This window comes from Pelodiscus sinensis, chromosome 4 (assembly GCF_049634645.1).
Source record: "Pelodiscus sinensis isolate JC-2024 chromosome 4, ASM4963464v1, whole genome shotgun sequence".
Classification (NCBI taxonomy): domain Eukaryota; kingdom Metazoa; phylum Chordata; order Testudines; family Trionychidae; genus Pelodiscus; species Pelodiscus sinensis.
The window spans coordinates 3,889,739-3,910,892 of NC_134714.1; the positions used below are offsets into that span (position 1 = coordinate 3,889,739).

Here is a 21,154-nt window from a genome sequence, read left to right on the forward strand (position 1 = left end):
AGTCAGCAAACCCCTGACTGCAGCAAGTAATCTTGTGGGGCAGGAGTGTGTTTGCCTCTCACATGCTGCCACAGCTAACTTGTAAAGCAAACTGTTGTGCTCCACAGGCAACAACCACCACCAGAGGAGACAGTGGGGAGATGTGCTAAGTACCCATCTGTTGGATGCTGCTCTTTGTACCTCTTAGGACGAGGAAGGGTGATCCAGGGGTTGAGCTACTAAGATGGGACTCATGAAACTTACATGACCTATGTTTAATTCCCTGTTTTCCTGCATACGCCTCAAATGACCTTGGGCAAAGTGCTTAATATCTCCAGGCCATGATTTCTGCAAAATGGAAAGAATAGCACGTCTCTACTTAGTAGACGTATTGCGAAAGGTAAGAGAGTATCCTCGAGTATTGGGTTCTGGAAGTTTTTTCCCTTATACAAAACTACATTGTCCTTTGGATTATTTGAGTCAGGCTAGCTGTTGATTAATAACCACTTTTCCCCTTGAATTTCTATTAAAATGTTTCTTCTTTCAGCACCTGCTCTGGTTAAATCAAATGTTTGGACACAAATATGTTGATTAAGCCTTGACTATACTTACTGGGAGATCGGTGCTATGAGGATCGATCTCTCAGGAGTCGACTTAGTGGGTCTAGTAAAGCCCAACTCAATCAACCACTGATCACGCACCCATTGACTCCAGTACTCCACTGGCGTGGGAAGAGTAAGTGGGGTTAATGTGAGAGTTTCTCCCATTGATCCCCACAAAGAAGACGCCATAATAAGTCAAACTAGAAGGAGTTGCGTACCTTGGATCAACATAGTCCCTTCGTGTGGGCCTGGCCTCAGACAACTGCATTCTTCCAAATGCAAAACTCTTAAGTTTGTCTCACCTTGAGTGTCGGCTTACTTTCCACAAGCGAAAAGTACAAACATGGTCCTGTGCAATTGATATTTTTGGTTCTTTCATGTCGTTTTTCCCTTGTAGATATTAACACACAAGGGGTGTGTCTACACTGTACTTTAACTCAAAATAAGATACGCAATTTGAGCGACACAATTCGTATATCTTATTTCAATGCTATTTTGAAATAGGTTATTTCATCATTTGGTGATGTTTACACAGTGCCAAATTTCAAAATAAAGCGCTATTCCGAAACGTCCCTTACTCCTCGTAGAATGAGGTTTACAGGGACATCGGAATAGCAAGCCCAAAATAACGGGCTTGCTGTGAAGACACAGAATTGCCATTTCAGGATACTCTGGTATCCTGAAATAGCGTTGCAGTGTAGATGTAACCGAAGATAAATGATTGATATTTGGCTGAATCATGATTGGAATGATAACAGATCATGAATCATTCATTTGACAAATGTAGCCTATTTTCCTTTCCCTGAATTGTGCCCAAACAGCTAACAATTTTCTCAGAACTATTCATTTCTTCAAAACTATTTGACAAAAAAATTCTGGGCGTGATCCTTAGCTCATCTCGGAGCCGTCTATTATAGCGGATATCCAACAATCGAGCCCCCTCTTAAGTTTTTGTATGGCACTGGTCATTGTACTAGCTATCTGCTAGTGTGTCTAGAAATTACACTGGTTAGTGTTGACTTGATACGAAGTCTGTTTCCTGTTTGGACAAGAGTTACATGGAATCAGATTCCTGATGCTAAAACGTGCATTTCAGCATGTTTTATAAATATCCTCCAATATATGCTTACATTTACTTTATTTTTTCCAGTTAAAAATCCTTTCAGTCATTAGGCTAGGTCTTCAGTTCCACTGACTTCGGCAGAAATGCTCTATGTGGGAGATGGACCTTTCATGATGATATTTGCAGAAAGTGAACACAAACGGGAAACAAACAGGAACAGAGACTTTAACTCATAAAGCAAATATTCGCCAAAAACCCTAAGGTTTTTGTGTAGCTCTCGGAGTCAACTGTTGCCAATATTTGAAGGTTTCTGTAAAACAAGAGCTAGTCTGATGGAGAGCTAGTCTGAATTTTGTGTTTGAAACACTGCGGATGAAAGTCTTTTTTCATCAACATTGCCATGTTTGAAAAGGCTCCGTTCCTTTTGTATTGGGAAATAAAAACAACAACGGAGATCGTAGCATTTCCCAGGAAATACAAAGCCCTGTCCATGCCCAGCTCTGCACATAGCAGTAAACTTCACCCAAGGATGAGGATCTGCCCGTGACAATCCTATTCATTTGTTCAATTTCAGCATGTGATAGAAATGGAGAGGTCCTCAAGTCCAGCCCTCCGGAGCTGAGGGAGGACTAAGTAAACCTAGGCCAGATGCTTCTCCAATCTGCTCTTAGTCTCTTTGAAAGACAGGGATTCCACAAGCCGATTCCAGTGCTTCATTAACTTTATTGTTACACAGCTTTTCCTAATTGCTAACTTACATCTCCCTTGCTGCAGATTTAGCAGATCGCTATTTATCTTGCTCCCGGTGGACATGGAGAACATGTGACCACTATGATCTTTTTTGCAGCCCTTCACAAGCTAGAAGAGCGTTATCAGGTCCCCCACCCACATACTTTTCCTCTCTCAAGACTAAACTTGTCTGCACCACAAGCATGGCCCTGGCAGCTCCCATTGGCTGGTTTCCAGCCAATGGGAGCTGCGAGATTGGGCTGTTCGTGGGGGCAGCATGCCAAGCTTCTCCAAGGGAGTGCGGTGCACAGAGAGAACTTGGTCCCCACAGCTGGCCATTTTGAGTGGCATGTGGGGGCAGAGCAGGCAGAGAGCCTGCTTCAGGCTCCCGTTGGGTCCTGGGATGGTGGCAAGCCGGATTTTGCCAGCCTTTGCTGTAACTGCACATTTCAAGTTACATTACACTGTGTGGCCTATATTCCAATATGTTCCCTGGGACCGGGAGGTTTCCTTACCGCTGTATTTGATGACCCGAATGGTGGAATCTCCCTCCCCAAATCTGGTGATGGGCGTGAGGCGGACTTCATAGGCCTCGGGTTTGATCAGCTCAGTCAGGTTGTAGGTAATTAACTCTCCTTTCTGAATGTTTCCATTGACCGTGATCTCTTGCTCCCACCAGCGCTGCTGTCCGGCCTGCAACCAAAAGAATCAGGGAAAGATTGGAGCTTGTCGCACATTTCACCACCATTTCATTCTGAAAAGGGAGTCCCGGGGGGCCGCAGAAGTATGGCATTAGGCGTACGTCTCATCACTGGCCTGATGAGCTCTAGATAAGAACACAGAAACTCTCTGACGTCATCGAACGCATAAAAGTCCCATTTGTATAACTGAGGCAATATTGAATTGAGATTGCAGAGATAACTGGCCTTAAAATCCACAATTCCTGCCCTTTGCAATCTGAGGGTAAATAAGTTAGGACATGTCCATACCAGGAACTTATTTTGAAATAGCTACATTTGAAAGAACAACTCCCGAAGTAACTATTTCAAAATAAGCTCATTCCCCGAGGAAAGCAGGAGTACTGATTTCAAAATAAAAGGCCCGTTATGTTGAAATAGCAGGCTCGGTCATGTGAACGCTCTGCTTGTTATTTCAAAATAAGGGGGGGGTGTCTTTTGAAATACCTCCCTAGTGGAGACCAGGGCTTATTTCTATTCTTTCCTCCTTTTGCTATGCCTCAAACAACTCGTTCCATGTTTTGCTGTACCACATCCATACCTACCCGATATTTCAGACTCACGCAAAGGAAAACAAACATGTTTGGTTTCTCATCTTAAAAACATGCTAACATGTAAGGGAAAGAAACCAAAGGCAAGACACCAAGGACCAGAGCTTTAAAAATATTTTGTGGCCTAAAATGCAGATATGCACCACTATGCTTTTGAAAATCCCACTGGCACTTCTTTGCATCTTAAGGCAACAAGAAACGTTTGGAAATTCTGACCTTAAGTTCCAGATTCAGCTAAGAGAATCAATTGGGTTGCAGTAGGTCCTACGTGTACCCAGTTTTGAACATCTTTCAGTGATTGCACTGAAAGATCGCCAATTTGTGGAGACTTGGGGTATGTCCACCCAACAAGGCTAAAGTCGATTAAGCTACGTACCTTCAGTAATGTCAATTGCATAGCTGAAATCGATAGAGCTTCATTTGGTTTACGGTGCTGTCTACACAGCAGGAGGTTGAAGGAAGAGCACTCTTCCTCCGTCTTCCCTTACTCCTTGGGAAATAAGGGTTACAGAAGTTGGAGTAAGAAGTCCTCCAGCTCGACATTATTGCGACATAACAGCTTGCTGTGTAGACGCATGCTGTGTTCTTTTGGAATAATGTCAGCTATGCTGACATAACACTGCTGTGCAGACATACCGTTATAATCCCTGAAATCCATTCACAGCATGGCCGGGCCCTGAAAGGAGAATACATATAAAGGCACCATCGTGCCTAGCAGAGCTGCTACCAATGTGTCCTTAGAATTGCACCAGCTGACTGCAGTGACAACAGGTCGTGCTTCCACCACAACCTGGTCGGAAATTTTCTACAAGAAACTCAGTTTTGCTGCAAAACGGCCACTTAGTAGAACAATTGTCAAATCTATTCCAGGCATGACAAACATTCTGTGAAGCAAAGGCAGGATATCCCACCTTGCTCCTCCCTCCAGGGGACGGAGAAGCACCACAGTCGTGTGCTCTGGTTTTCCAGCTTCCCCGAAATTCCAGGGGATGATGTAATATGATGGGATCTGAGGGCACTGCCGAGAGGGTCAAATCAGGTTGACTTGCTTAGAAACAGGGCCAATCACAGCCCAAGATCGCACTATAAGGCACTAAAGCAGTCACCAAGAGCACTTCTGTTTGCCACACTGGCCAGCAAGAAGTCGCACTAGCAATCTCTTTAGGCTATGTCTACAGTGCAGGTTTCTTGTGCAGGTTTTGCGCAAGAGTCGTTGTGCAAAAAGTTCTTGCACAAGAGCACACCCACACTGCCATGTGCTTTTGCGCAAGAGCATCCATGGCAGTGTGGACGCTCTCTTGCGCAAGAAAGCTCTGATGGCCTTTTTAACCATAGGGGTTTCTTGCGCAAGAAACCCCTGTTGCCTGTTCTCACATGCCTTTTTACACAAGAGCTTTTGCGCAAACCATCTTATTCCTCGTAGGAAGAGGAATAACTCCTGTGAAAAAAACCTTTTGGTCTTAAGATTTACTGTACTTTTTCTTGCGCAAGAGCGTGCTTGTAGTGTGGACGCTCCGCAAGTTCTTGCGCAAAAATGGCTGGTTTTGCGCAAAAACTCTGCAGTGTAGATGTAGCCTGAGACACTCCAGCTTCTCCTCTGCCACAACCAGTCCCACACCTTGGATGAGAGGTTATGAAAACCAATCTCACCACATTCAAACAGCTTCTTCCAATCCCAAAGAACCAACCACATTCTCAGGTCAATTTATACCTTAGCTCTTACCCAAAAGACCATGCTGTACCAGTCCTTTAGCATCTACAACCTAAAATTTAATTAATAGAAAGAAAGAAAGAAAGAAAGAAAGAAAGAAAGAAAGAAAGAAAGAAAGAAAGAAAGAAAGAAAGAAAGAAAGAAAGAAAGAAAGAAAGAAAGAAAGAAAGAAAGAAAGAAAGAAAGAAAGAAAAGGTTGAGAGTAAAATTGTTAAAGGATCAAATTACACACATCAAATACAAGGTTCCTGGTGTAGGTTTGTAGTAGAGATGGAATAACTTGCTAAGAACATAAGACCATAATAACGTCCAGACTGGCTCAGACCAAAGGTCCATCTAGCCCCGTATCCTGTCTGACGACAGTGGCCAATTCCAGATGTCCCAGAAGGAGGGGACACAACAGCTAATCCTCATGTGATCCCTCCCCTGTCACCCACCTCCAGAGAAACAGAGGCTAGGGACACCATTCCTACCCAGCCTGGCTAATAACCATTGATGGACCTAACTTCCATGAATCAATCTAGCTCTTTTTTGAACCCTGTTAAATGTCCTAGTCTTCACAACATCCTCTGGCAAGGAGTTCCACAGATTGACTGTGTGCTGAGTGAAGAAAAACTTCCTTTGGTTTGTTTTAAATCTCATAGACTCATAGACTTTAAGGTCAGAAGGGACCATTATGATCATCTAGTCTGACCCCCTGCACAGTGCAGGCCACAGAATCTCACCCACCCCTCTTAGAATAATCCTTTCACCTAGATCTCCGATATTGAAGCCTTCAAATCTGTTGTCTATTACTTTCATTTGGTGACCCCTAGTTCTTATTTTGAGGGAATAACTAAATAACTTTTTCTTATTCACTTTTCCACACCTGTCATGACTTTATAGACCTCGATCACCTCCCACCCACCCTTAGTCTCCTCTTTTCTAAGCTGAAATGTCCAAGTCTTTTTAACCTCTCTTCACATGGGACCTATATGAGAGACAATTACATGAGCCCATGATGGCACAGTAGAATTCTAGCATAAGTTTATGGGAGTGGAGGATACTTGGCACCGCGCAGGAATGGATTCCACAATTAACAGACCTAAGAACCTCAGAAAGATGGCCACATTGAACAGAACAATGAGACGTCGAGATGAAGCAAATAAAGAGGAGCAGACATTTACAGTTCATAGGCTCTACAGTATCTTTAACCTCTGAATCAATAAATTTTGTCAATTTCAGTGCACTTGATCAAGAAATGAAACCTCTAATTAGACAGTTTAACAAATACTCAATGCCGCATCATTCCCTTCGTGCATTAAGTGGTTTATTAATTACCAGAAACACTCCATGTTTATGCATTGTGGGTAGCAAAGTTATTTCAATATTACCTGAAGATACATTGGCTTATTACAGGCATTGTCTCTCGGCTATTACAAAAAATCATTAAATATTTACTCTACATCCCACAGGAACCGTGCTGGTGTTAGGCTGTTATAATGAGATGTTCTACTCAACTGATTCTGCTTGGCAGGTGTACTGATGCCATTAATTATTACAATCTTGCTATTACAGAACATCACGTTTATTGAAAACAACCCCCCTTCTTTTTCCTGATTTTTAATTCAATGCTTTCAGAAAAGGGCAAGCTGCAATAATAGTGGGGAAAACAAGCTACAAAAGCATCACATTTGATGCCAGTGAAAAGCAACATTAAAACAGTGACTGGAAGGTTTCAATCTGTATTTGTGGAAAAGAAAGCGGGGCCAGTCTATTATTAAATGCACAACACAAATCCAGCTCAGATCAAAATGAGGTGGAGTATTTATTCCATTAGCTTCACTCAGGACTGAGTTAGATGAATGCTGAATGCTTTGGAAAACCATTAGCTATGTCTCTCTAGCTACATCTAGACTTCAGGCTTCTTGCACAAGAAGCTTGTATCAGAAGAGAACTTCTGCAAAAACTTCTAGCACAAGAGCACGTCCACACTGCAAAAGCGCACCGAAAAAGCAATGCGCTTTTGCACAAAAGAGAATGTACAGACTGCTGATTGCTATGCACAGAATGGCCACCTGTGCTTTTTCCTCTTTCTGCACAAAAAAACCTCTCTTCTCCATCCACACACGCCTTTTTGTGAAAGAGCTCTTTCGCAAAGGCTGTGTCCAGACTCAGGGGGTTTTTCGAAAAAAGTAGCCTTTTTTCGAAAAAACTTCACCTGCGTCTAGACTGCAGCCGCGTTCTTTCGAAATTAAATCGAAAGAATGCGGCTTTTCTTTCGACGGTGGTAAACCTAATTCCACGAGGAAGAACGCCTTCTTTTGAAAGTGCTCTTTCGAAAGAAGGCGTTCTTGAAAGCAAACAGGCTTTTTAGAAAGAGAGCATCCAGACTCACTGGGTGCTTTCTTTCGAAAAAGCGGCTTGCTTTTTCGAAATTCCGCGTGCAGTCTAGACGCTCTCTTTCGAAAGAGGCTCTTTTGAAAGAGCCTCTTTCGAAAGAGGTTTGCAGTCTAGACATAGCCAAAAAGGCGTTCTTCCTTGGAGAATGAGGAATATCTATCCTGGAAAAAACCCTCTGTTCTTTCGATTCTTTTGCGCAAAAACACGCTTGAGGAGTGGACACTGCGAGGTTTTTTTGAAAAATGGCCGTTTTTCGGAAAAAACTCTCTAGTGTAGACATCGTCCCTGTCAGTGTGTGGACATGTGTGTTACTTTATTCCTGTGAAGTGCTCTTTCCTCCAATTGAAATAAGTGGCACTGCTCACAAGCGAAGCTATACATGTGTGAAATGGTAGGGGGTAAAAATAGAGACAGAGGTGGTCGATTAAGGAAACGCTGGAAGGTGAGCGAGACTGGAAGTTTTTAAAGAAGGAACAGAATTGTCTATAAAAGACCAACATTCTGCTGCTTATTACAAACGGCATGTACACGGTCGATGTGAGTAGTATTACAAATGTCTGTGCAATGGCTTTGGAGGTTACAATTCTAATTCAAAATGATCTGGACAAACTGGAGACATGGTCGGAGGTGAACAGGATGAAGCTCAATAAGGACAAATGCAAAGTGCTCCACTTAGGGAGGAAGAATCCGTTTCACACACACAGAGTGGGACGCGATGGCCTCGGACTGCAGAAAGGGAGCATAGCGGACCACGTGCCAAATAAGAGTCAACAGTGTGACACTGGTACAAAAAAAAGCAAACACGATTCTGGGAGGCATTAGCAGGAGTGTTGTGAGCAAGACACGAGGAGTCATTCTTCTGCTCTATTGTGAGCTAATTAGCCCTCAGTTGGAGTATTGTGTCCAGTTCTGGGCACCACATTTCAAGAAAGATGTCGAGAAACTGGAGATGGTCCAGAGAAGAGCAACAAAGATGATTAAAGTTCTAGAAAACATGAGCTGTGAGGGAAGACTGAAAGAACTGGGCTTGTTTAGTTTGGAAAAGGGAAGACGGAGAGGGGACATGATAGCGGCTTCGAAGTACCTAGAAAGATGTTACAAGGAGGAGGGAGAACAATTATTCTCCTTAACTATGATGATAGGAGAAGAAGCCATGGGCTTAAATTGCAGCATTGGAGGTTTAGGTTGGACATTAGGAAAAACTTCCTACCTGTTAAGATGATTAAACACTGGAATGAATTGCCTAGGGGGGTTGTGGAATCTCCATCACTGGAAATATTTAAGAGCAGGTTGGATAGACATCTGTCAGGGATGGTCTAGATGGTGCTTGATCCTGGGCAGGGGACTGGACTTGACCTCTCGAGGTCTCTTCCAATTCTAGTATTCCGTGATTCCATGGTTGTATTGCAGTCTACTTGCTCAGACTTGTCCTCTTACTGCAATGCTCCGCACTGAAAAGGTAGCTTTGAAATGGAACATGCAGTATGAAAGATTATTTATGTCTTCACCATACCCGGAAGTCCATTAATACACAATCTGTTCATTCAAGGAGGTCTGTCAATAGAAATAAGCAGCCGAGGTCCATTGTAGCAAGAGCAGCAATTTCAGAGCTGCTTATGACAAATGACGACAGAAGAAAGGCTGGTTTAAAGATGCACCCTTGAAGAGACAGTCTCATTATTCCTTTGCTGTGTGCACCTCAATCAGAGACGGAAAAGGCGTATTTCACTCTCCAAATTGATTATATATTCCAACCAGGGCAAACTGAAATTAACCAGTCTATGGAAACGGTTTTCTTTGTATGTCATGTTGCGCCCGCAGAACGGTATTTAAAGAAAATGTGACATGGCAGCGATTTGTCTGTAATTAGCCTCGGGGGGCTGCGGCCGTGGGAACACCACCACACAGAAACCTGGCAGAAACGTCCAAGCTGAACTTTGAAATTGATCTGAATCAGTCTCTATCTGCAGGGAAGAGACCGAACCCGTCATAAAACTCGTGGCTTTGTGACTGTCAGCGTGGTGGGAAAGGAGTGGGATTTAGGGCGGGAAAGGAAATTATGGGTGAGACAAACACAAACTCTAGTTCATCACACTGGACAGTTCTAAGCATTTGTCACTGTGACTGTTTATGCTGCTGATTCAAAGCTTACCGTAAAAACGCAGTGTGAAGAGCATAGTCATTTTCCCCGGCGGGAAGGCATTTAAAATATCATTCTGATATACAAGGAAATTACTCATCTGCTCTCCTTGATGTCTTACTTCTAGGCTACCTAGCACAGCAAGCCATGATCTACACTAAGGATCTGGTAGCACTTTATAGACTAAAAAAAATGTACATGGTAAAATGGGCTGTGCCCACAAAAGCTCATGATACCATCTACATGCTTTGTTAGTCCAGGGGTTCTCAAACTTTGGGATACTGCGACCCCCCCCAAGTTGCTCGCAACCCGCTCTAAGTTGCTCGCGACCCCCAGGGGGGTCGAGACCCACACTTTGAGAAATGCAGGGTTAGTGTATAAAGTGCTACCAGAGCATTTGTTGTTTTTTTCCTGTACAGACTAACTCAGCTACCCCCTGAAGCTTCTACGCTAAGGACTTATTTCAAAATAACTCACCTTATTTTGAAATAGCAAGCAAAGAGTCCACACTAGCGAGCCTGTTATTTCAAAATAGAGGGGGTAGGTATTCCAAAATAATAACTCCTGCTTTCCATGAGGAATAAGGCCTATTTTGAAATAGCGGTACTGTAGATGCTCTGGTGCTGCTATTTCGAATTAACTACAGCCCAGAGTCATTCAAACTAATTACTCCCCAGTGCTTCCTACGGCTCTAGATTGAGGTAGCACGTCCACATTAACAGAGTCTGCTTGGGCTAATCTTGAGGCTTCCTCGTAGTGTGGACATGCTAGTTCGACATTACCATGTCAGGAGTTTTTATTTCAAAACACGTCATTTCAAAATTATTGCCTAGTGCAGACATGCCCCAAGTTATAACATGATCCAATAGCTGCAAGATGAAAACACACAAATTGAGGCTGCAAGTAAGGTGTACATTTTTGACAGGGAGGGCACTTAACCATCGGAACAACTCACCAAGGGTACATCTAAACTACATGCCTCTGGCGACAGAGGCATGTAGATTAGGCTACCCGACCTAGTAAAATGAAGCAGCGATTTAAATAATCGCGGCTTCATTTAAATTTACATGGCTGCCGCACTGAGCCAACAAACAGCTGATCAGCTGTTTGTCGGCTCAGCGCAATAGTCTGGACGCTCCCCTACCGACATCAAAGGTATTTGTCGACCACCCAGGTAAACCTCCTGGGATGACACCCGCGCATCCAGACTGTCACCAGAGGCATGTAGTCTAGACGTACCTAAGTGTCTTGGTGGATCTCCCTCGCTGACAATTTTTAAATCAAGACTGGACTTTTTTTAAAGAGATACTCTAGGGATTATTTGGGGCAGTTCTAAGGCCTGGTGGTCAGCCTACATCATCATTGCAGGTCCCTTCTTGCTTTGGGGTCTATGAATCTAATTTTAAATGGCCCCATTAAGAAGCGCTAAACGAGGGCTAGTTGTTCAGCAGCTCACAGTCCGAGCCCTATCCCAGATGCTAGAAAGCAGCATGAAGTTTACACCTTCACGATCAATAGAAAGAACATAACTTCAAAGGCCTAATGTTAATCAAATGTCCACTACGTACTAATGGGCCCAAGCGTTTCTACTATGGCATGCCAGAGTCCAGGTCCAATAATGGGAGTCCTAAGCCACCACAATAAGTAAACAATTAGCATTAATAATTATAACGAGAGGCCAAAACATGTGACGTTGTACTGTATCTCTAACAAGATGATATGTGCGTCTTTAATAACAATTAACCGAATGACAACAATCCGCTTGGGGTCGGCTCCTCCAGTGTTGACTTTTACCTCCCTGACAACAGCCGGTGAAATGAAAATTAAGGCATAGCAAACATTCAGTGTCTCCTCCCAGGAATATAAAAATACCACAGATAGCAGATACATTCCAGTTTTGCAAAAATGTCACTATGGTACCCCCCACAGCTTACAAAGGAGAAGTTAGCATATATTAGACTATATGCCATTTTGAGAATTGTTCCTTCAGTCATTTGGATTGTAGATATGGTTGTGCCACAAATGCCTCTTCCACTCACATCTCAAAGACACCTGTCATTCTAATGTCACGAATGAGCCAAGCTAAAATCACTAGGGTAATACACTGGATAACCTGCACATCAGGAGTACGGCACAGTGGATAGGAGAAAGCAGAACTTAGCCCTGTAGAACTCAACACACTTGCAGCTAAATTCTAACCTCTAACAAATTGTAGAATCGTCGAACATGAGAAATGGAAGGGACCTTGAGAGATCATCAAGTCCAGTCCCCTGCCCTCATGGCAGGACCAAGCACCATCAGGATCAGTGATTCTCAAACTTTTTGGCATCACGCCCCCTTTTTAATTTTTGAAAAACCCTCACACCTCCCCCCTCCAACAGCAAAACTTGTTGATCAAAAAACTAAAAGGGTCATTCAAAAAGGAACTGATCGGTGCAACAAAACTTGAAACTTGATGGGGGGGGGCTGGGTTGCTTCGCGCTCCCCCCTGTAATTTCTTGACGCCCCTCAGTTTGGGAACCCATGATCTAGATCAACCCTGATAGATGTCTGCCCAACCTGCTTGTAAATATCTCCAGTGAAGGAGATTCCACAACATAACGCAGATGATTTAGTGGTGTAGGAAAATAAAGTGGAAACAAACACAAAGGACACGGGGACGTTGAATACTCCCTGAATAATGCACAGCACAGTCTGCACCTCTGCAAGCTGCTAAGGACTAATTCTTATCTACAGCAGACGGTGCTGTCCTGGCGAGCTTAGCAACAGGAGCGTTGCACGGAAGAGGAGAAGAGTAATTATAACAAGATTTAGGGCTACACTTTCGAAGCTGTGCCCGGGGAATTCAGCCATATGACACTTACTCACCAAAATGGGAATCTCCGGGGCAGACACATTGAGAGTTCTCACATTACTGATAGCCTGAATTCAAATCAGAGCAAGGAGAGCATCGAGTGATGCATCTCCCCGTCGCTTCCTGGCTTCTGACAAACACCATCCCTAGCTAATCGCCACTGATGGACTTATCCGTCAAACACATTAAACCAACACAGGACTCTCCCTGCCTGCTAATAAGCATACCTGAGATCTGCCTCGTGTCAGTGCTTCCAACCTTCCCCTAAGGTTTGGGGCTTGTGCCTTGGACAGAGGATCCTGTCCGTTTGCTGGATCAGAAAGAAGGCCCCGAGTCACTTGAAACTGAGTATCCAGGGGAAAGCGGAGCTGGAATGTGACAGGAAAAACAAAGAGACTCGAAGTACCTAAAGGCTGGATAGTCAAAGGAAGCATCACCTACAGTCCACAACTCAAACGCCTCCGACGCATTATCCACAATCTACAACCTATCTTGGAAAATGACCCCTTACTCTCAGAGGCTCAGGGGAAAAGCCTATTCTCTATGGGTACGTCTAAACTACATGCCTCCGTCGACGGAGGCATGTAGATTAGCCAGATCGGCAGAGGGAAATGAAGCCGCGATTAAAATAATCGCGGCTTCATTTAAATTTAAATGGCTGCCCCGCTCTGCCGATCAGCTGTTTGTCGGCAGATCGGGGCAGTCTGGACGCGCCGCGCCGACAAAGAAGCCTTTCTTGATCGGCACAGGTAAACCTGGTTTCACGAGGCATACCTGTGCCGATCAAGAAAGGCTTCTTTGTCGGCGCGGCACGTCCAGACTGCCCCGATCTGCCGACAAACAGCTGATCGGCAGAGCGGGGCAGCCATTTAAATTTAAATGAAGCCGCGATTATTTTAATCGCGGCTTCATTTCCCTCTGCCGATCTGGTTAATCTACATGCCTCCGTCGACGGAGGCATGTAGTTTAGACGTAACCCTATTAGAAGTGCTGCTCGACTACTTGTTGTTTGATAACCTTAAGAAACAACAAATGATCTGATAGCACTTTAAAGACTAACAAAACATGGAGATCAGTGGTCCGCAACGCGGTGCCCGTGGGCGCCATAGCGCCCGCCGGGGCATTTACGTACGCCCGCCGAGTGATCAGGGCAGACCAAGCCATTCTTGTGCCCCGAGCCCCGGACGCGCGGCGCATGCACGGCCCCGCCCCCGGGCGCCCATCAGCCCCAAAAGGTTGGGGACCACTGATGTAGATGGTGTCATGAGCTTTCATGGGCACGGCCTACTCCTTCAGTTGACAGGACTCAATTAATGGTTCTTATCTTATCTTTTGACTAGCCCGTCTTTAGGTGTTTATAGACTCTTTGTTTTTCCTGTTACATTTCAGCTCCGCTTCTCCCTTGATATTTTTTACCCACTGACTTTTCTCCCCATTTCTTTCCTTCTCCCCTTCCCTCCCCTCCCCGCTTCCCTATTTATTTTGGTCCTGGACATCCAACTGTCCGGTCATCTGAAGAAGTGGGTTGTGCCCACGAAAACTCATGATACCATCTATGTATTTTGTTAGGCAATAAAGTGCTACCAGACCATTTGTTGCTTTTTTAAGTTTATCGAGTACAGACTAACTCGGCTACCCCCTGAAGCTTTTAAATAGAAGCTATTTCTCCAGAAGACCTTCCTCTGTCTGACAAGCAGCATCTGGAGAACCCAATTTGAACTAATCTAGGGGCAGGTTACACTAGGAAACCATTTTGAAATAACTAAAATCGATTTAATCTCTCCCTAAATAACAACATCAAACAAGTGTGTCCACTCTACGAAATGAGTCCGAGGCGGGCTCTGTTAATGTGGACATGCTACCTTGACTTACAGCCCCAGGAAGCAAAGGGAAGGAATTAAGTCGAATGACTCTGGGGAGTTGTTATTTCGAAATAGCAGCACTAGAGCAGCCACACGACTCCTGTTTTGAAATACCTATTTTGAAATAAGCGTTATTCCCTGAGGAAAGCAGGAGGACAGATTTTGAAATAAGTGCCCTGTTGTTTTGAAATAACGGGCTTGGTAATGGGGATGTTCCACTTATAAATTTGACCTAAGGAGGGTTATTTCGAAATAACTCCCTAGGGTAGACCAGGGCTAGGTGAGCTCCCCCGGAGGTTTTATCTCGCTGAAGTTTTACAACCAGAGTGAATCTGTCTAATCGTTTCCCACCGTTCCGATTTCCTGGAGGAACTGCCGTGACTCTCCCCCATGGGATTCCAGATATCTCATAGTTGCCACATTTGTCATAGAAATCACATGGGTTTTATTTCTGTTTTATGTTGTTGTGTTCAGCAAAATACCTATATCAAAGTCAAAAGGAAAAATGGGGATATAAACAGGACAGCAATATTTGCACCGAAGAGCTAAATAACTGCCTATATCACAAAAGCAAACTATTGGCTGTTAAAGGAAAGTCCTCCATTTGGAACTTGCAATCTTGCTAAATCCAAAAGGGGATGAAAATTGGATTCTGGGGTGGAGAATGTTAGATAATTTAACAATAACAAATCAATCTCTTTCTGGGGACAGACTGGTTTTACATGGGTAGTCTTATCTGCCTCATAAAAATAGCATCCAGTTACAATTCTGAATATTTGGAATGTCATTGCGATGCTGCAATAAGCATTAACTATTAGCTAGATGTACTGCTGGATGTCCGGTTTATACGTATGTTGCTATTGGTTATCTCTAACGGACATTTGCGGAAACGAATCTCCTCCCAGAGTTATAAAGGGGTGGCAGTGTTAATCTGTTAGGGTACATCTACACAGCAGGGCTAAAGTCGAAATAAGCTATGCAACTTGAGCCATGCTAATTGCGTAGCTTAAGTTCAAATAGCTTATTTCGAATTTGGGCACGTCTACACAGCACTTATTTCAGAACAGAGCATTCTTCCTCCAACTTCTCTTAATCTTCATAAAATGAGGGTTATGGGAGTTGGAGTGAGAAGTCCTCCAGTAGGACTTTACTTCGACATTATATCGAAATAATTGCTTGGGTGTAGACACTCACTTTGTTATTTCGAAATAACAGACGTTATTCCGAAATAATGCTGCTGTGTAGACATAAGCTAACTGAAAAAACTTTAAAAACAACGACTAGTCCTGCATCACTTTAGGGTGTGTCTACACAGCAAAGTTATTTCAGAATAACAACCGTTATTCCAAAATAACTATGCGAGGGTCTACACGGCAATTTCGTTATTTCGAAATAATTTCAAAACAATGGACAGCTTATTCTGACTTCTGTAAACCTCATTGTATGAAGAACAATGCCTATTCCGAAATAGCTATTTCAAAATAAGGCGTGTGTAGATGCTCCACTTCTGCTATTTCAAAATAGTCCCTCACCAGGGCATTCTAAGTTTTTCCTCCTGGGGCTCTAAATCGAGATAGCGCGTTTACATTAGGGGAGCCTGCCTCGGACCCATTTTGAGGCTTCCCCGCAGTGTGGACGTGCTATTACAAAATAAGCTATTTCAGACTAACTATTCCGGAATAGCTTATTCCGAAATAGCTGTGCAGTGTAGACACTAGAGACTAACAAAACTTTTGAAAATTTGACCCTACCTGGAAGGCAATGATTCTCAAATTTCATTACCCTGCAAACCCCCTACTGATACTAATTTTGGTGGCAGCATTGGGAATACTTCAGTGCAACTCTTGTTTTATAACAACCTGGGGTAAAATTGTCTAAAGAGCCCAACCCACTTAGGAATCTAAATTCAACAGGACTTTAAGGCGTGGTTCAGTGGTTTGAGGGTTGGTCTACTAATTCCAAGGTTGTGAGTTCAATCCTTGAGAAGGCTACTGAGGGATCTGGGGTAAATCTGTCCGGGAAGGTACTTGGCCCTGCTGTGGGGGTAGGAGACTAGACACAATGACCTTTCAAGGTCCTGTCCACTTCTATGAGATAGGTATATCTCCATATATTAATCCTGGAAATTAAGCTACTACACAATAACATTATGTCCAGAGCCATGTAATAAATAATAATCACTAAGCTGCCTGTAAAAGTTTATGAGCATCAGTAGTGGAAATAGGTCTGTTAATTAGCAAAACAAGTCTCAGTCTGGACAGTGGGTTAGCTGTGCTGGATATCCACACTGCCATGTTCATTCAAGGACGGCAAGCATCTGAAAACCAATGGCCTATTTTAATGGCTAATATTTAAAGCAAATGCATCAGAAAGGCTGTTATATACTGAATCCACGGTGTGCTTTGCCAATTAGTTCAGCGAGAGCAGAAAACATAACCGATTTCCAGGATTTAGGTCCCGTTGCATGCATGAGGCTCTGCTTTAGGGACAGATCGGCCCGTAATCCCACCAACTAGTCATTTGTTCTAATGCAGGGAGCTAAGATGGAAAAGATAAAAATAAAGGTCCCTCCGAACTCTGCAGGGAAGAGAGAAAGACGGAGCAGCAATGATCTAATAGCATACATTCATCAAAAGTGCCAACGTGCCGTTTTCAAAGGGCCAATAAAAGACCAAGTGGCTTTTGAAAATGGGGATTAATCCTCCTGAATTGGTTACGGAGTTTTGGAAGTTTTACTCTAGCTGGAGTGCAGGAGTTCTCAAACTTCATTAAGAACAGAAGAACAGCCAGACTGGGCCAGACCAAAGCCCCAGAGGGAGTGAATAGGGCAGGGAACCATCATGTGATCCCTCTCCTGATACCCATTCCCAGCCTCTAACAAACAGAAGGTAGGGACACCATTCCTACCCATCCTGGCTAATAAGTATAGATGGACCTAACCTCCATGAATGTATCTAGTTCTTTTTTGAACCTTGTTAAAGTCCTGGCCTTCACAACATCCTCTGGCAAGGAGTTCCGCAGGTTGACTCTGCACTGCATGAAGAAAAACTTCCTTTTGTTTGTTTTAAACCTGCTGCCTATTCATTTCATTTGGTGACCCCCAAGTTCTTATGTCATTACCCTGCAACTCTTTTCTAACAGCAAAAATGACTACACAGCCTCAGGCAAGAGGGAGAGGAGACCACGTCTGAGTCCCTACCCCCAACCTTGAGACTCAGGTGATGGGGCTTGGGTTTCTGCTTTAGGCCTGGGTCCCAGCAAGTCCAACACTAGCCCTGATGAGCCTACTTTGGGGTCCTGATCCACAATTTGAGAATTGCTACCTTAAGAGCTTGACTTTTAATCGGATTTGGGTCCATGACTGACTTCCATGCGTCTGAAAGCTCCACCCCTGGTTACCCACTCATCAGCCAGGTAGGCTAATAAATTTTCAATGCACTGAAGAAAGTTAATACATAGCTCTGTACCGTATGTTTACATGTGTGTCAGGTAAGTATCATAGAGGTGTAAGAGTCCATCCATCCAGAGCTCCTGGGCGGATCTGAGTAAAAGGGTGCAGGGAAGGGGGAGAGAGGAACCGAATGTTTCTGAAATGCAACAGAAGTTGTGCTAAATTGATCTTTGGATAAATATTTCAGAAGACCGAGGCTCCTTATTTCATTCAAATAACTGCGCCCAACCTGCAATTCATGTAGGCAGCTCAGCTTTAATAGTCTACGTTGCAAGAATGGATGCTCCAATAGCTTACGAACCCCAGCGGAGCATGGAGAAGAAGTGGAATCTCTCTACGATCATTTATTAATTATGGTGGTTTTAGATCTAACATCCAATTTTCTTTAAGTAACATCGCTGTGTAAAGCCAATTCTAAAGCAGGGTAACTTTGCACTGGCTTCGTTTTCCAGTGATCTTTGATTGCTTCGACATCGTACTTCATTGGTGTCAAGAACAAAGTGTATTGGAGCATCCAGATGTGAGCGAAAGTGTCGAGGAAACGCCTGGCAACACTTTATTATGCTGTGCGGAACATACCTTCCGTCCCTGTTGCTGATTAAAAGCGACTAGCAGTCTATTCTTTGACTGTTTGCTTTGAAATAAACGGGCAATCCATCCTCTAAAAGGTTTTAAGCACCAGCTGGCAATTTTTTTGACAAATTAATCCCAGGGGACATTTAATTATTGATTCTATCTCATGCGCGGTTATGTTTATAAGGAACAAATGCTTCCGTAATCCAGTGTACTTGGCCTATTGATCGCAAGCACACTTGAAAGGCTGCCATGGAAAAGAAGAAGAAAAGTTGTTCGCTCTTGCCACCGAGGGCAGGGCAAAGCCACAAACATCTACGTTGCTGCAAAAGAGTCAGGCCAACGCGTCGTTCGTCAGTGCTCGGCAATGCCAATGAATGTACGGCACCACTTCCAAACGAACCTACAGGGGATCTAGTTCAAATATAGACATTGCTCTCTAGCGCGTTTGTGCGTCTGCCTGTCTGAGAGTCCATCCCTCCATCGGGGAATCCGTTTGGGCAAGAACGTCTCCGAAATGGAAAGCGCGAGGACCCCCACATGTGGCAGGCCGCTTCAATGAACAGCAGGGTTTGGTTGTGCCAGGAAAAGGGGATGTGCCTGGAATTTGATGGGGAGCCCTACTGGACTGCAGCCCTGGCTCCAAGAGGAGCTGCAGGTGGGTGGGAGAGGGGGAGGGGGCTGGGTAGTGCAACCCAGCCCCCCTCATTCACTCTCTGGGAGAAGCCACCCGCAGATGAGGAGTCACCCACCTGCGAGCTGGGCAAACTGGCCACAGCTCCTCCCACGCCTGCCCATGGAGCTGCTGGCCAGCTGCACACCCCCCAATAAGGAGGCACTGCCTGGGGGCATGGGGAGCACTGGTAAGCCCCCCCCCCAGCCTCCCAGTCCTCTGTCTTGAGGCCCCACCTCCCAGTCTCCTGCCCTGAGTCCAGCACCCCCCCTTCCCTGCCCTGACAAATATCATCAATGGTGCAGCTTTCTTGCAGAGCACTAGAGGACTTCAGCATTGCCTGGACCCGAGGCTGGCTCAGGGGGCTTTGTGGCCTGCCCACTGGCTTCTCCCCAGGGCCGGCGGGGCACGCAGGCCTCCCACGGACTGCTTCAAGGGGCAGCTCAGGGCGACGGGGGCCATGCGGCCATACAGTAGCTGATCCTCAGAACTGGGTCCCTTCCTGCCCCCCTGTGGTCATTTGTGAGTATCACTGTCCCTGCTATCACACCTCTCCCTTTCCTGGAATCAAGATTCGAACAAAGACCTGATCTGGATGGGCCGCTACATTCCACACCCTAGGGACATAAAAAGCCAAGCACCAGGCACCTACAGCCCACTCTAGCAACCTCATTTAGCAACTCCAATCGACAAGATTTTTTCTTTCTCTTTCCCTCCCCATCCCCGCTCTGTCTCTGCTGTTTATTTGTACCCTGGACTCCTTAACCTCCAGTCATCTGAAGAAGTGGGCTGTGCCCACAAAAACTCGTGATACCATCTCCGTGTTTTGTTGTCTCTGAAGCTACGCCTAGACTACATTCCTCTTTCGACAGAGGAATGTAAATGAAGGACTTTGAAATTGCAAATGAAGTGCTGATTTGCAAATGTCGTGCTTCATTTTCACAGTGTCTGATCGCTTTTTCGAAAAAGGATTAAAACAATGTGGTCTAGATGCAGTTCTTTAAAAAAAATTTTTTTTCGAAAGAATCTATAAACCTCATTTTTCAGGCGTTAGGGTTCTTTCAAAAAAGGGAATTTTTTCCGAAAGAACGGCATCTAGACCGCCGGGGTTTTTTGGAAAAATCCTTTTTCAAAAAAGCGATCGCAATCCATTATGCAAATGAAGCACGGAATTTGCAAATCAGCACCTCATTTGCATTTTTGAAGTCCTTCATTTACATTCCTTTGTCGAAAGAGGAATGTAGTCGAGACGTAGTCCAAGAGGCTGCACGACCATTCGTTCTTTTGTCAAGTTTTTTTCAGTTACAGTCTAACTCAGCTCCCCACCGAGACTTTTATTTTCTTGTAACCAAATCTGACTTTGGTGCCTCCTCACTAGTCGTCAGTTTCAATCCCTCTTTCTGTAGTTAATCCGGGGTTTGTTCAGTTGTTTTATCTAAAGCAGGGTGTTCGTATTGCAGAGTTGCAAAACTCCCTTTGGGATAAGAAGAGCTGTACCTCTCTTTCCTATTAATGAATGACAGAACTTGCTGTGGGCTTGCCCTGTCCGGGAGGGGGTTGGTCAGTACAGAACACACCTTTCTTGGGGAGAGTCTGGGAGTTGGAGTTTGCGGGTGATGCCCGGCTGTATAATTCCAGGGTGGCTGGCCATGACACTTATACAAATAGCCGGGATGGATTTATTTGCTAGAGGCTGTGGGTAGCAGACTGGGCGTGGTAGCTTTCCCAGGAAAGCAGGATAAAAGCTGCCCAGGCTGGATAACTGAAGGGAGAGAGCTGTCCATCACTCCACATTGCACCCGGGGGAACAGCACAGAAATACCGAGGTCAGTGCAGCGTGCTCCTGT

General features: G+C 44.6%; 1 protein-coding gene across 2 annotated transcripts in view; it reads right to left on the reverse strand.

The window, feature by feature from the left end:
* Window positions 1-21,154, reverse strand: part of MDGA2 (MAM domain containing glycosylphosphatidylinositol anchor 2) — a 631,704-nt gene that overhangs the window by 35,592 nt on the left and 574,958 nt on the right. For both annotated transcript variants that reach the window (XM_075926142.1, XM_075926141.1), the window contains exon 11: window positions 2,889-3,066. In XM_075926142.1, the coding sequence (XP_075782257.1) occupies window positions 2,889-3,066 (178 nt within the window). The remainder of the gene's footprint in view (window positions 1-2,888; window positions 3,067-21,154) is intronic.